The sequence below is a fragment of the Entelurus aequoreus genome, linkage group LG04, assembly GCF_033978785.1.
Source record: "Entelurus aequoreus isolate RoL-2023_Sb linkage group LG04, RoL_Eaeq_v1.1, whole genome shotgun sequence".
In the NCBI taxonomy this organism is placed as follows: Eukaryota; Metazoa; Chordata; class Actinopteri; order Syngnathiformes; family Syngnathidae; genus Entelurus; species Entelurus aequoreus.
In genome coordinates, this window is record NC_084734.1 from 29,182,174 (window position 1) to 29,194,660 (window position 12,487).

General features: G+C 40.9%; 1 protein-coding gene across 3 annotated transcripts in view; it reads left to right on the plus strand.

Annotated features, from left to right (window-relative positions):
- Positions 1-2,083: 2,083 nt before the first annotated feature.
- The window catches only part of LOC133647789 (potassium channel subfamily K member 10-like), a 29,095-nt gene continuing 18,691 nt past the window's right edge, over positions 2,084-12,487 (plus strand). For 2 of the 3 annotated variants that reach the window (XM_062043485.1, XM_062043487.1), the window contains exons 1-2: positions 2,084-2,254; positions 2,344-2,462. In XM_062043485.1, the coding sequence (XP_061899469.1) occupies positions 2,411-2,462 (52 nt within the window). In that variant the 5' untranslated portion in view covers positions 2,084-2,254; positions 2,344-2,410. Of the gene's footprint in view, positions 2,255-2,343; positions 2,463-7,655; positions 8,047-12,487 lie in introns of those variants that run through there. The other variant, XM_062043486.1, reaches the window with a different exon arrangement.

Here is a 12,487-nt window from a genome sequence, read left to right on the forward strand (position 1 = left end):
AGGTTTATCTATAACCCATAAAGTAGGCAGGCACGGAGCTATTTCTCAGCGTGTGTTTATTCCAGTCGGCACGTTAAAGGCCCACTGAAATTAATTTTTTAAAATTTAAACGGGGATAGCAGATCCATTCTATGTGTCATACTTGATCATTTTGCGATATTGCCATATTTTTGCTGAAAGGATTTAGTATAGAACAACGACGATAAAGTTTGCAACTTTTGGTCTCTGATTTTAAAAAAAGCCTTGCCCCTACCGGAAGTAGCGTGACGTCACCGGAGGAGGGGCTGCTCACAATTTCCCATTGTTTTCAATGCAGCAAGAGAGATTCGGACCGAGAAAGCGACGATTACCCCATTAATCTGAGCGAGGATGAAAGATTCGTGGATGAGGAACGTGAAAGTGAAGGACTAGCGTGCAGTGCAGGACGTATCTTTTTTCGCTCTGACCGTAACTTAGGTACGAGGGTTCATTGGATTCCACACTCTCTCCCTTTTCTATTGTGGATCACGGATTTGTATTTTAAACCACCTCGGATACTATATCCTTTTGAAAATGAGAGTCGAGAACGCGAAATGGACATTCACAGTGACTTTTATCTCCACGACAATACATCGGTGAAGCTCTTTAGCTACGGAGCTAACATGATAGCATCGTGCTAAAATGCAGATAGAAACAAAATAAATAACCCCCTGACTGGAAGGATAGACATAAAATCAACAATACTATTAAACCATGGACCTGTAAATACACGGTTAATGCTTTCCAGGCTGGCGAAGCTTAACAATGCTGTTGCTAACGACGCCATTGAAGTTAACTTAGCAACGGGAGCTCACAGAGCTATGCCAAAAACATTAGCGCTCCACCTACGCCAGCCAGCCCTCATCTGCTCATCAACACCCGTGCTCACCTGCGTTCCAGCGATCGACGGTACGACGAAGGACTTCACCCGATCACCGATTGGGTCGGCGGACCGGAGACGGAGGAAGTCAAGGTAAGGTCGGCGGCTAGCGCGTCTGCTATCCATCTCAAAGTCCGTCTGGTTGTGTTGCTGTAGTCTGCCGCTAATACACAGATCCCACTTACAACTTTCTTCTTTGCCGTCTTCATTCTTCATTAAACAAATTGCAAAAGATTCACCAACACAGATGTCCAGAATACTGTGGAATTTTGAGATGAAAACAGAACTTTTTGTATTGGATTCAATGGGCTCCGAATACTTCTGCTTCAACCGTTGACGTCATGCGCAAACGTCATCATATCGAAACGTTTTCAGCCGGAAGTTTGCCGGGAAATTTAAAATTGCACTTTATAAGTTAACCCGGCCGTATTGGCATGTGTTTCAATGTTAAGATTTCATCATTGATATATAAACTATCAGACTGCGTGGTCGGTAGTAGTGGCTTTCAGTAGGCCTTTAATACACTGACACACAACATCCGGATTCCCATCATGCATTGCTTCAAAACTACGGCAAGTAGTAATGTCCAAAAACATAACAGAGACGAAGCAGAAGAACGAAGAGGAGACATGGCGACGAGGAGTAAGAAGAAGAAATACGCTTGCAAGTTCCAAAATGATTGGAAAAAATAATTTCAGTTCATCCAGGACAGCTCGAAGGGGAAGGGGTATGCAAATTTTGTAGATCAGACTTCTCCATTGAACACGGTGGCCCAACGGATATACTCATTCATGAACGGATTATTTGTATATATATAAGAAATACTTGGAAATATATACACCCCCCACCCCCATCTCCCGAATACGGAGGTCTCAAGGTTGGCAAGTATGGTATTGGTGCGTGCAAAACAGCAGCAGGCGGCTGTGGCCTGCGGGCCGGTTCTAATACTAATCTAATATGATCCCCAGGGGCCTTGACTTTGACACATAGGAGGTAAACTCAGACTTCACATTCCCTGAAAGAGAAGATGGAAGGAGTTTCCATCACCACATTTAGGGGAAACTTTTCTGGGGGGGGGCTCACCAAATGATCTAGAGCCGGCCCTGCTCCTGCAGTATCTCCATTGTATTGCAGCTATTATTTCTCTGTCCTGCCTTGCCCCGCAGGGATGCTCCGAGTAAACAGTCTGGCATGGCATGACGTCACTGCGACGGCAGCCAGAGCAGCGCGGTGCCTGAGCGTCCTCCCGACCATGCAGCGCGTGTTTCTGCAGCAGCACGACGCCGCAGCCGTGCAGGATGTTGATGTTCTCCTTATTTACTTGACGCCTCTGCGCGCTCCCGAGGACCACCGGAGGTAAACGGCGGAAGGGCGAGTATAACCAGAAAAGAAGATGTTTATTTTATTTATTTATTTATTTTCCCAAAATCCACTCCCGGTTAAAGTCACGGCGGACGAGAGAGTGAATAATCCATTTCAAGAGTAAAACCATCACGAGCCTGGAGAAGCAAGATGAAATTTCCAAGTGAAAACCCAAGAAAACCAAGGACCAGCCCTTCACCAGGTTAGACATCTTTGTTTATTTCTCACTTGACGTTTGTGCCATTGCTCGCCTGTTATTTGCAAACATCTTTCTCTGCACCTCCTGGCTATTTTAAAAAATGTTCTCCACCAGATGTGCTCATGAAAAATGTATAGTCAAGTTAGTGGACTGCAGCTCCTTCAATCTGGTGAAAACAAATGGTGTTGTGGTGCAGTGGAGGGATGTTAAACATCATAAACCATCGGATCTTGCATGAGTGTCACGTCTGTGGGTTTGCACAGGCTTCCACGCTATCATTTTTAATTTGCATATTGTTATTGTCACACATCACTGGAATATATGTTACTGTTTTCACAAGTGCACCCTGGAAGTTTAATTGGTTGTGTACCTTCAATCAACCAATCAATCAATCAACGTTTACTTAAATAGCCCTTAATCACAAGTGTCTCAAAGGGCTGCACAAGCCACAATGACAGATCCCACATCAGGGCAAGGAAAAAACTCAACCCAATGGGATACAATGAGAAACCTTGGAGGGGACAGCAGATTGCGACCGGCGCAATGGACGTCGAGTGGATGTAGTTGATATGTGAGAGTCCAGTCCATAGTGGGGCCAGTGAGGTCATCTTGAGTGGAAACAGGTCAGCAGCGTAGAGACAGATGAGTGGTCCACCCCGGGTCCCGACTTTGAACAGCTAGCGCCTCATCTGCGGTCACCTGATAACCTCTCCGCGCAGGAGAGGGGGGCAGAGAGCAGAAAAGAGACGGCAGATCAACTGGTCTGAAAGGGGGGTCTATTTAAAGGCTAGCGTACACAAATGAGTTTTAAGACGGGACTTAAATGCTTCTACTGTACCTTGCAAAACAACACATTGAAAATAGTGAAAATACATTGTTGTGTGATTATAAATGTGATTTAAAAATGTAATTATTTAAATATCTTTAAAATGTTATGTATCAGCATTAGTATGACCAACACTGCCCCTGTGACTACTTGGCATTGAGTCGATATTGAAATATGTAGTATCGCACACAACTAATGTAAAGTACTCAAACAACAGAAAAAAATAAATTTTAACAGGGATGTAGATAGAACCCTGTTACAGCAGAAAGTAACACGATATTAAAGGTAAATTAACTTAATTACCTTAGACTAATAATACGTTTTTAGGAAATAAAAATGATGCAATATGTGACCGCATATGTCAGCAGGTAAATAAGATAATAAATATTTATTTCGATGCTTGTCCACCCGCAAACCGGCAGAATTTTAACCTATAACATGCCTTTTAAAAATAAAAAAAAACTCTTAGATAAGAAATATTGTACAAAAACAATACAACAGAATGTATAGTAGTTTTTTCAGAATTTATTGGATATTTTTCAAAACGGAAACAGAATGGCAGCATCCACAAAACAAAACAAAAACAATTAAGATTTAGTGGTCTTTAACATTTGTGAGCCCAAGATTCCTTGTCGTAAGGTTAAATTGATGACATTTTTAAGAAATGTTAGAAACCTGATGAGAATAAGTGATTTTGGAGCTGATGCGGATCATTTCTTGTACGTTACCTTATGTGCAGGCTTAACTTCTGTGTGTGCAGACAGAAGTTGTATTTCTGTGTGGTTTGAAATACAAATCCGTGATCCACAATAGAAAAAGGAGAGAGTGTGGAATCCAAAGAGCCAGCTTGTACCTAAGTTACGGTCAGAGTGAAAAAAGATATGTTTTGCACTGCATTCTAGTTAAGGCTGCAGCTAACGATTATTTTTCTATCGATTAATCTATATATTATGTTTTCGATTAATCGGTTAATCTATAGATTATTTTTTCAATTAATCTATAGATTATTTGTCCTTTTACCGATTATTTTTTTATTCAAAATGAAGATGAAAAAATAAATGTAGGCCCGTTTTTTCAAAAGGCATGGCTTTTATTTACAAAAAAAAAGAAGTATGGCCACTCAGTCAACATTGACAACAACATGACTAAATATTCTGTAACAATGTAAACATTTAAAACTTTTAACATTTAACAAAATTAAAAGTAGCTTATTTGCTTTTTAATGTAAAAATATAAAAGTCAACATCCAGTGCAAATCTTAATATTCTGCAATAGTATAAGCATTTCAAAAGTAAAAGTATTGCTTATTTTGCTTTAAAATGTGCAAAAATAAAGATAAACATCCAATACAAAAAAGTGCCAATCTAAATATTCTGGAGCACTGTAAACATTAAGTATTGCTTTTAAAATGTGCAAAATAAACATCCAGTCCAACACAGTACACAATAACCAATTCTACTCATTCCAGTGAGTGACTAACAGTTGTAATGAAGAAAGGTTAGCATGTGTACATGCTCTGGTTCTTTTCTTGTTTACAATATTCCCAGCAGCTGAAAATAGGCGCTCAGAAGGGGTCGATGTGGCTGGAACTGAGAGGTAATTAGCCTTCACCTCAAGCCAGGACTGCGAGTGAGCTGAGCTGCAGTTTATATTTCTAGAAGGTCAACGGGCTCATAGTGATGTTACTAGTAGTTGACTGGGAGGTGTTTATTATCATTTGGGGAGAGTCCGCTGCCTGATGCTCACCTGCTAAACACCTATCTGCTCCACGCTGAAGCGCTGACTACATGCGCTCTGAATACGCACTGCTGATTGGCTGATAATGCTTCGTGTTTACCAATCAGATGGTTGTGTGGGTGGGACAATGCTGCGTGTGTACCAATCAGATGGTTGTGTGGGTGGGACAATGCTGCGTGTGTACCAATCAGATGGTTGTGTGGGTGGGACAATGCTGCGTGCTGAGACAGAGGCAGAGGAGCGAAGCAGCTTGTTAAGACTTTAGCAGCTGAAGTTAGCTTTAGCTTAGAAACTCGTTCGGTACACCCCCGTACCGAACCGAAAGCCCCGTACCGAAACGGTTCAATACAAAACACGTACCGTTACACCCCTAGCAGATACAAATGACACATTCATGTTTTTGTGTAATGATGACAACGTATGCTCGCGCGGACGATTGACTAGTTGATGGTTTTCTTTTCAAATGTTCGTTCATAGCCGTTGTGCTGCTATGATAGGCCATTTCCGCTCGACACAGTGTGCATACAACAACATTATTAGGCCGTTTATTGAAATACTCCCACACTTTTGACCACTTTTGGCATGCTTTTCCCCCTCGCTCGCACCGCTCGCATCGTCTGCTTTGATCGTCTGCTTTGCGCTTCGCCATGACGGTAGTGTGACGTAAATATGCGACGCGTCGACGCACAAAAACGGCGTCAACGTATTTACGTAACCGATGACGTCGACTACGTCGACGCGTCGTTTCAGCCTTAATTCTAGTCCATCACTCTAACATTCCTCATCCACGAATCTTTCATCCTCGCTCAAATTAATGGGGTAATCGTCACTTTCTCAGTCCGAATCGCTCTAGCTGCGTTAAAAACAATAGGAAAATATGAGGAAGCGAACAACTGACTACGTCACGCTACTTCCCGTAGGGGCAAGGCTTTTTTTATCAGAGACCAAAAGTTGCGAACTTTATCGTCGTTGTTCTATACTAAATCCTTTCAGCAAAAATATGGCAATATCGCGAAATGATCAAGTATGAAACATAGAATGGATCTGCTATTCCTGTTTAAATAAATAAAAATCATTTCAGTAGGCCTTTAACAGGCCGCATGCGGCCCCCGGGCCTTAATTTGCCCAGGTCTGGACTAGAGGGTTCACTACTCTGTTTTTTAATTTCGCTGAAGAACAAATGCGCCCAGCTGCCTTGGGAGATGTAAAGAGTGACCTGTTTGCATTCAGCCTGTTTGGAAGTGACAAACAATAAAAAATAAAAAACCCACACACACAACACAAAAGAAAATGTCATTTATCCTTTTATTCCGTGTTTTTTTATTTATTTATATGCTTGTTAGTTAGTTGGCAACATAGTTCAAAAAGTCATGTGCGGGTTTAGATGAAACTTTCAGGAAACTTCAGAAATGAGATAACGAACAAGTGATTAGATTTTGGGTGTGATCTAGATAATTTTCTGAAATTAGGAATTTTAAAAGGCATTCTTTACTATTGGAAGATAGGGCAGACCTCCGCCATGAAGGCCCTAAGTGCTTTTTCAGTCAGTTATTGGTTATTTATAACATTTCCGCTTTTTTTCGGCTTTTCTTTTTCAGCTGAGTTGTTAAATGTGCTCTGCTGTGCAGGACAGTCAACACGTTTCTTTTTGAACAACTTAACCAAAGTGTGTATGTAGGGTTGCACAATATAGACAATATAAATACCGTATTTTCCAGACTATAAGGCGCACTTAAAATCTTTTTTTTCTTCTCAAAACTCGACAGTGCGCCTTATAACCCGGTGCGCCTAATGTACGGAAGAATTCTGGTTTTGCTTACCAACCTTGAAGCAATTTTATTTGGTACATGGTTTAATGATAAGTGTGACCAGTAGATGGCAGTAAAACATAAGAGATACGTGTAGACTGCAATTTGATGGCAATATGACTCAAGTAAACAACACCAACATTTTAAATGTTCCATTGAAAATATAGAACATAACAAACGGCGCTCAAAAATCTATCGACATTTTTTGTACGACTTTGGTAAGCTATCAAGCCACACCGCTTGATGGATTGTCAGCGCATTAAACAAGTATTATTATGGTGTGTGTATAAGGTAAGACATATCATCTGGCGTTTTGTTTCGCATTATTATGCAAATCAGAATCAGAATCAGAATCAGAAATACTTTAATAATCCCCAAAGGGAAATTAACATTTTCAGCACAATCCCATTCAAGAGCAGACAAACATTACAGGGAGACAGAACAGGATCAAACATTACAGGGAGACAGAACAGGATCGCTGACGGGTCTGCCAACTTCCGGCGCCCCTTACAATAAAGGTGAGAAACAGGGAGGGGGGGGGGGGGGGGGAGAAAAAAATCAGTCTATGCCTGGGCCCCTGGAGAGGGGGTCCAGACTGAGGCCAAGGAAGAAAAAAAAAACTTTTAGCCATAGCACACAAAAACATGTGTGTAATAGGGAAACATCAAACATCAAAGAAAACAAAGGACATTAAAGACATTAAAGGCCTACTGAAACCCACTACTACCGACCACGCAGTCTGATAGTTTATATATCAATGATGAAATCTTAACATTGCAACACATGCCAATACGGCCGGGTTAACTTATAAAGTGCAATTTTAAATTTCCCGCTAAACTTCCGGTTGAAAACGTCTATATATGATGACGTATGTGCGTCACGTCAATCGTTGAAACGGAAGTATTGGTACCCCATTGAATCTAATACAAAAAAGCTCTGTTTTCATCTCATAATTCCACAGTATTCTGGACATCTGTGTTGGTGAATCTTTTGCAATTTGTTTAATGAACAATGAAGACTGCAAAGAAGAAAGCTGTAGGTGGGATCGGTGTATTAGCGGCTGGCTGCAGCAACACAACCAGGAGGACTTTGACTTGGATAGCAAACGCGCTAGCCGACGCTAGCCGACGCTAGCCGACGCTAGCCGCCGCTAGCCGCCGACCGCACGGATGATCGGGTGAAGTCCTTCGTCCTTCCGTCGATCGCTGGAACGCAGGTGAGCACGGATGTTGATGAGCAGATGAGGGCTGGCTGGCGTAGGTGGAGCGCTAATGTTTTTATCACAGCTCTGTGAGGTCCCGTTGCTAAGTTAGCTTCAATGGCGTCGTTAGCAACAGCATTGTTAAGCTTCGCCAAGCTGGGAGTTATTAACCGTGTAGTTACATGTCCATGGTTTAATAGTATTGTTGATCTTCTGTCTATCCTTCCAGTCAGGGATTTATTTATTTTGTTTCTATCTGCATTTGAGCCCGATGCTATCACGTTAGCTCAGTAGCTAAAGAGTTTCGCCGATGTATTGTCGTGGAGATAAAAGTCACTGTGAATGTCTATTTCGCGTTCTCGACTCTCATTTTCAAGAGGATATAGTATCCGAGGTGGTTTAAAATACAAATCCGTGATCCACAATAGAAAAAGGAGAGAGTGTGGAATCCAATGAACCCTTGTACCTAAGTTACGGTCAGAGCGAAAAAAGATACGTCCTGCACTGCACTGTAGTCCTTCACTCTCACTTTCCTCATTCACAAATCTTTCATCCTCGCTCAAATTAATGGGGTAATCGTCGCTTTCTCGGTCCGAATCTCTCTCGCTCCATTGAAAACAATGGGAAAATGTGAGGAATTCTTCGTCCGGTGACGTCATGCTACTTCTGGTATAGGCAAGGCTTTTTTTTATCGGCGACCAAAAGTTGCAACCTTTATCGTCGTTGTTCTTTACTAAATCCTTTCAGCAAAAATATGGCAATATCGCGAAATTATCAAGTATGACACATAGAATGGATCTGCTATCCCCGTTTAGATTTAAAAAATTCATTTCAGTAGGCCTTTAAAAGAGCAGAGTTGATGCAACCAGCCACTTTTATACACAGCCACAAAAGTGAAACAACAAAAAAACATATACACTGTGGTGGCCTCTGCGGTGTTCCACGCCATCGTCTGCTGGGGTGGGGGGAGCATGGGCAGAGACAGGAGCAGACCCAACAAAGCAACCAAGAGAGTTGACTCCACCTTCGGCCGCCCACCAACTCTCGGCCGGTGTCCAGTCCGCATGGACATGAAGAACTTTCTTACCTTTTGGTACCTGCTGATCTGTATTTGGGATCTGCATAAATCCTGAAAAATTGTGCGGGTCCGCCTTTGTAGTCCGTGCCGACACCGTAGTCGATAAGCTTCTTCTTTTTCTCTATCTTCTTGTTATGGGACATTCATCTTACGCTGTTGCCATTTCTATTATAAAGTAGTGTAAAGTTCTTACTTATATCTATCAGTAAACTCGCCATGAAAGCGCTAAAACATACCGGTCTAGTGAGTTTATATAATTTACCCAAGGAACTTTAGTTATTAGAGAGTTCCGGTCGGACGGTTTTTCACGGGACACATTTGATGAGGAGATGCTGCTCCGTTATTGATTTAAGTAAAGTCTGAATGTCATTAGAATAGTTAGCTCCATATTTTGACACTTCTTCCACTCCCGTCCTTGCACGCTACACCGCTACAACAAAGATGACGGGGAGAAGACGCTGTCGAAGGTGAGCCACGCAAATAAGACCGCCCGCCTGTCAGAAAGCGACTTGATGATCTGTAAAACATAATCTATGCAACATTTTGACCAGAGAACCACCATTACATGTTATGTAGACCACGAGGAATTGTTTTCAGTTTAGAAAAAAACCCAATAATAATATGACTCCTTTAATGCGCCCTCTACAGTATATGAAAAAAAGATCGAAAATAGACCATTCATCGGCAGTGCGCCTTATAATCTGGTGCGTCCTATAATCTGGAAAATACGGTAAAATAAATCTGGCTGACAATATAGCTTTTACTATCAATACATTATGCATTATGACATAATGATGACACATTCTAGGTGTGTCTTGCAAATTTGACAGTGACAAGAAAATGAACACATCCTCAACGCCTTGTAGCATTCTTGCAAAAGCGCTAACATCTTTCCACAGTGCGAGGTCAGCAATCCTCACCTCTGTGGCGGCAAATAAACTAAGTTTCTCACAAGTATAATTACCACTGGAGGACGAGGAATAGCTAAACATGCTACACTACACACCGTAAGAAGATATGCTAACCGCTAAGCCCGAGCTTCTGAATGTGAACAAAGGTAGGCATATTGATACAAATATCGACAGTGACGATACCAAGTATAGGGTCAGTATAAGGCCAATACTACAGTGGTAAGATTGATGTTTTTTATTATCCAAACATTTTTCCTTATTATTATTGTTGTTTACAAACTCAGGAAATAAATCCCTGTACACAGAAGGGCTTTAAGATAGATAGATAGATAGATAGATAGATAGATAGATAGATAGATAGATAGATAGATAGATAGATAGATAGATAGATAGATAGGACTTTATTGATTCCTTCAGGAGAGTTCCCTCATAAAAATTAAAACTTTAATACCATAGGATTTAGTAGGAAATTAGATATTTAATAAATGTTGTTACACCACCATCCTGTGTTTTTGTCTGATTATAGTTGGAATCACAACTCTAATCAAGTGCTGTTGCCTCACAATACGGAGATCGTGGGTTCGATTCTCGGGCTCGCTGTCTTTCTGTGTGGGGTTTGTATGTTCCGGGACTGCGTGGGTTCCATATGATCAATACTGCCCCTGTAACTTGGTATTGACTCAATACCCGAGTTTGTGGTATCACCCAAAATTAATGTAAAGTATTGAAACAGCAGAAGAATAAGTGCTTATTACATTTTAACAGAAGTGTAGCTAGAAACATTTTACCACAGAAAGTAACCAACTATTAACAGTGAATTAGCAAATAAATTAATAATAGTTTTTACCAAATAAATGACAAACTATGTTACTGCATACTGTACAGTACAGGCCAAAAGTTTGGACACACCTTCTCATTTCAATGCGTTTTCTTTATTTTCATGACTATTTACATTGTAAATTGTCACTGAAGGCATCAAAACTATAACGCCTTTGAAGTGAAAACCATTTCAGGCTCTTTTCGCATTTCACCTCTTGAAGCTCATCGAGAGAATGCCAATAGTGTGCAAAGCAGTAATCAGAGCAAAGGGTGGTTATTTTGAAGAAAGTAGAATATAAAACATGTTTTCAGTTATTTCACCTTTTTGTGTTAAGTACATCCCTCTTACACACATGTAAGAGTGATGTGTGTTATGGCTATGAGTTGTTTTTTCCCTTGGCCTCAGTCTGGACCCCCTCTCCAGGGGCCCAGGCTTAGACCGATTTTTTATTTTTTTCTCACCCCCCCATTGCTTACCTGTATCTCACCTTTTTTGTAAGGGGCGCCGGAAGTTGGCAGACCCGTCAGCGATCCTGTTCTGTCTCCCTGTAATGTTTGTCTGCTCTTGAATGGGATTGTGCTGAAAATTAGAATTTCCGCGTGAGGCTGTAATATAACAATATACATTTTCGTCAATAACGCCCATACCAATGTGCCTGTATATTTTTAAATGTCAATTTCTTTGTTCAAATTCATGCTAATAGATGCTAATATCCATCCATCCATTTTCTATCGCTTATTCCCTTCGGGGTCGCGGGGGCGCTGGAGCCTATCTCAGCTACAATCGGGCGGATGGCGGGCTACACCCTGGACAAGTCGCCACCTCATCGCAGGGCCAGATGCTAATATACTTTTTAAAAATTATGTCTGATGAAGGTTCACTTTTACGTTTGAACCTTCTAACTCTCGCTCTAAGAGTCATTCTTCTGTTTTCTGCACGAGCCTCTTTACATTGTTTATACCAGGGGTCGGCAACCCAAAACAGTATAGAGCGATATTGGACCAAAAATAAAACATAAAAAATCTGTCTGGAGCCGCAAAAAATGAAAACCTGTATACAAGTTTTATAATGAAGGCAACACATGATGTAAGTGTCTATATTAGCTATAATAGCCTACTATCAAAATGACTATGTGTCGCAGGCTGAAGCAAATCCTCGTTGAGAGAAATGTTGAAATATAATATTTATTCTACACATTCTTACAACATTAGAAACCATTAGTAAATCAGAGGCTACTCAGAAGGCGAGATAACTCCTGGAAACTACTGGCTTTTAATGGCCAAAAGTATATAGATGTGTGTGTCCAAGTTAAAGGAAACGGCAGGCTGTCTTCTTTTAATAGATTTATTACAATCTTTGGCAAGATAGATAATGTTTGCTGTGGTCTGGAACAACATGGCACACAAACAAGTATCTGAAATGCAGCCAATATTACATACAGATAATATGTCATGAGACATGAAAATATAAATTATATACAAAGTGGATACAAGTAAAGGATATTAAATGAGCTCAAAAATACCTATAAATGAGGCATAATGATGCAATTAGTACATAGAGCTAGCCTAAATAGCATGTTAGCATTGAAAATCTTGCAGTCATGCACTGACCAAATATGCCTGATTAGCACTCCAACAAGTCAATGAC